General features: G+C 54.0%; 1 protein-coding gene across 6 annotated transcripts in view; it reads left to right on the forward strand.

Moving 5' to 3' along the window:
• RFX1 (regulatory factor X1) overlaps nucleotides 1–3,912 on the forward strand; it is a 52,906-nt gene that overhangs the window by 42,303 nt on the left and 6,691 nt on the right. For all 6 annotated transcript variants that reach the window (XM_037727538.1, XM_017497649.2, XM_037727537.1 and 3 more), the window contains 3 exons: nucleotides 720–901; nucleotides 2,615–2,734; nucleotides 2,826–2,941. In XM_037727538.1, coding sequence (XP_037583466.1) covers nucleotides 720–901; nucleotides 2,615–2,734; nucleotides 2,826–2,941 — 418 coding nt within the window. The remainder of the gene's footprint in view (nucleotides 1–719; nucleotides 902–2,614; nucleotides 2,735–2,825; nucleotides 2,942–3,912) is intronic.

Here is a 3,912-nt window from a genome sequence, read left to right on the forward strand (position 1 = left end):
GCCTTGGCCTCCCAAAGTGCTGGGATTACAGGCTTGAGCCACCGCGCCCGGCCAATTTTTTTTTTTTTTTTAAAACAGAGTCTCGCTTTTGTCGCAGTCTTGCAGTGGTGAAATCTCGGCTCACTGCAACCTCTGCCTCCCGGTTTCAAGCGATTCTCCTGCCTCAGCCTCCTGAGTAGCTGGGACTACAGGCATGTGCCACTGCACCTGGCTATTTTTTTTCTTTTTTTGTATTTTTAGTAGAGACAGGGTTTCTCCATGGTCACCAGGCTGGTTTCGAGCTCCCGACCTCAAGTGATCCACGTGTCTCAGCCTTCCAAAGTGCTGGGATTACTGGCATGAGCCACTGTGCCTGGCTGACACTGGCTAATTTTTTAAAAAATTCTTTGGTAGAGACAGGGTCTCCCTATGTTGCCCAGGCTGAACTCAAGTGATCCTCCCACCTTAGCCTCCCAAAGTGCTGGAACTATAAGGGGCAAGCCGCCGTGCCCGTCCCTTAATGTTTTTAACTAGCTGCACGTGGCAAGTGTATAGGACAGTGCAGCTCTGGAGAGTTCTGTGGGACGTAGTTCCTGGGGAGGATGGCAGTAGGATGTGCTAACCTATGGTGGGCGTGGCTGTCAGGATCCCAGCTGGAATTCGATACAGGGCACTCAGCCACAGCACTCAGAGATGACGGAAGCACCGACCGGCGCTCTCCCTTCTCCCTCCGGCCCCAGGTTCAGTGGCTCTTGGACAACTATGAGACAGCCGAGGGCGTGAGTCTGCCACGGAGCACCCTCTACTGCCACTACCTTCTGCACTGCCAGGAGCAGAAGCTGGAGCCCGTCAACGCCGCCTCCTTCGGCAAGCTTATCCGCTCCGTCTTCATGGGTCTGCGAACCCGCCGTCTGGGCACCAGGTAGGGCCATCCGTCTACTCCCAGCAGCCCCTGGGGAATCGGGGGGCACACTGAGACCCACCCCCACTGCAGGTCATCTCAGACACTCCAGCCCAGCCCAGCCCAGCCCAGCCCACCGCCTCCACAAGGTTCCTTTACACAGCCGCTGACTCCCACCCCAGGGCCTTTGCACTGGCGGTGCCTTCCACCTCATGTGCTTCTAACCCTATCCTACTCACGCGTCCCCTGGCGGCCTCAACTTAAACTGCAGCCTTCCTCTGTCCTGGCCTGTCACCCCCAACCCTGCTTCATTTTTCTCCTTAGCCTTGAGCACCCTCACACCTGCCTTTTTTTTTTTTGGGAGACAGAGTCTCACTCTGTGGTCCAGGCTGGAGTGCACTGACTCAATCTCGGCTCACCAAAACCTCCGCCCCACCCCCCCGCCCGGGTTCAAGCAATTATCTGGAGAAGTTTCAGCATCTTGTGTAGTTTGGGACTTAACAAGCAATGCACAACCATGCCCAGCTAATTTTTTTGTTTTGTTTTTTTTTGAGATGGTGTCTCTGTCGCCCAGGCTGGAGTGCAGTGGTTTGATCTTGGTTCACTGTAACCTCCACCTCCTGGGTTCAAGCAATTCTCCTGCCTCAGCCTCCTGAGTAGCTGGGATTACAGGCAGGCACCACCATGCCTGGCTAATTTTTATATTTTTAGTAGAGATGGGGTTTCACCATGTTGGCCAGGCTGGTCTCAAACTCCTGACCTCATGATCCGCCCCCCTCATTGGCCAGGCTGGTCTCAAACTCCTGACCTTGTGATCTGCCCACTTCGGCCTCCCTAAGTGCTGGGATTACAGGCGTGAGCCACCGCACCCGGCTAGCCCAGCTAATTTCCAAAAAATATTTTTAGTAGCCAGGCGAGGTGGCTGATGCCTGTAATCCAAGCAATTTGGGAGGCCGAGATGGACGGATCACAAGGCCAGAAGATCGAGACCATCCTGGCTAACATGGTGAAACCCTGTCTCTACTAAAAATTCAAAAAATTAGCCGAGCGTGGTGGCAGGCACCTATAATCCCAGTAGGAGGCTGAGACAGGAGAATTGCTTCAACTCAAGAGGCAGAGGTTGCAGTGAAGCTGAGAGCATGCCACTGCACTCCAGCCTGGGTGACAGTGTGACTCTGTCTCCAAAAAAAAAAAAAAATTATTTTTAGTAGAGGCAGGGTTTCTCTATGTTGACGAGGCTCGTCTCGAACTCCTGTCCACAAATGATCCACCTGCCTTGGTCTCCGAAAGTGCTGGGATTACAGCCATGAGTCACCACGCCCAGTCCGCACGTGCCATTTACGTGACTTGTTTCAGATTGTTCTGGTCCGTCTGCAATGCTCGTACCTTGATGATGCGGGGTTGAACCTAGTCAGTGCTAAATCAGAGCCTGTGAATCAGTGAATTCATGTGGGAAGGAACAAGGAGCCATCTGCCCCTCTCTTCCTCTCCTTTGCAACCCCATGGCTGCCCCCTGCTCATCTCTTGGTTCCTGTTCCCAGGTTCAGTGTCACCCCATTCAGTCATTGATACCCACTGCCCCTGTGCCTCTTCAGTACAGCATCCCCAGCTCTGCAGGGCAGGGCTCTCTCCATCTGTCCCCCTAATAGAGAAGATGGGTATGCTGTGAGGCACTCCGTACCCTGCTAGCCAGCAGACCCCCAGCCCAGCCCTTACCCTCCACCTTCCTCCCAGGGGCAACTCTAAGTACCACTACTATGGCCTGCGAATCAAGGCCAGCTCACCCCTGTTGCGGCTGATGGAGGACCAGCAGCACATGGCCATGCGGGGCCAGCCCTTCTCACAGAAGCAGAGGTAAGAGAGCAGGGCTGGACCCGGGGCAGAGGAGGCAGGGAAGGACATGCAGGCCATCCCCCAGCTGGCCCGCCTGCCCATTCTCCTCCAGGCTGAAGCCCATCCAGAAGATGGAAGGCATGACCAACGGCGTGGCGGTAGGGCAGCAGCAGAGCACAGGGCTGTCGGACATCAGTGCGCAGGTGCAGCAGTACCAGCAGTTCCTGGGTGAGAGCTTCCGCCCCCGCCTGTGCAGGCGGCTCCCAAAGCCAGGTGGCAGCCTCTGAGCCAGGGGAGGGCTTGGTGAGAGATGCCTGAGGACCAGCAGGGGTTGCGTGAGACATCACAGTCTCTGTCCACAGTGACAATTCTGTCTCCAGAATTTTTCTTCAAGGTAGATTCTCATTTCTTTCAATGCAAAGCATTTTTCTGGGGTTCTGGGCTCTCTAGTCAATCCCCTTTTGCTACATGAGATTTTATTTTATTTTTGAGATGAAGTCTCGCTCTGTCACCCAGGCTGGAGTGTAATGGCCTGATCTCGGCTCACTGCAATCTCCACCTCCCAGGTTCAAGCGATTTCTCCTGCCTCAGCCTCCTGAGTAGCTGGGATTACAGGCACCTGCCACCACCCATAGCTAATTTTTTTATTTTTAGTAGAGGCGGGGTTTTACCATGTTGGTCAGGCTGGTTTCAAACTCCTGACCTCGTGATCCGCCTGCCTCAGCCTCCCAAAGTGCAGGTGTGAGCCATCGCACCCAACCGAGATTTTATTTTTTAATTTTTGTTTTTATTTTTTGAGACAGATTCTCTCTGTTGCTGAGGCTAGAGTGCAATGGCACCATCCTGGCTCACCACAACCTCCACCTCCTGGGTTCAAGCGATTCTCCTGCCTCAGCCTCCTGAGTAGCTGGGACTATAGGCATGTGCAACCATGCTCGGCTAATTTTGGTATTTTTAGTAGAGATGGGGTTTCACCACATTGGCTAGGCTGGTCTTGAACCCCTGACTTCAAGTGATTCTCCCCGCTTGGCCTCCCAAAGTGCTGGGATTACAGGCCTGAGCCACCGTACCTGACCTACATGAGATTTCAGATCCTACCCAGATGGACATAGTTACTTGTTAGAGATGTGATGGGGCAGGTCCTCCTCCTTCGTGAGTCCTGTGAAGGCCACTCCTTTTCCCATCCAGGTATCCCACAG

This window comes from Cebus imitator, unplaced genomic scaffold (genome assembly GCF_001604975.1).
Source record: "Cebus imitator isolate Cc_AM_T3 unplaced genomic scaffold, Cebus_imitator-1.0 Scaffold234, whole genome shotgun sequence".
NCBI classification, from domain to species: domain Eukaryota; kingdom Metazoa; phylum Chordata; class Mammalia; order Primates; family Cebidae; genus Cebus; species Cebus imitator.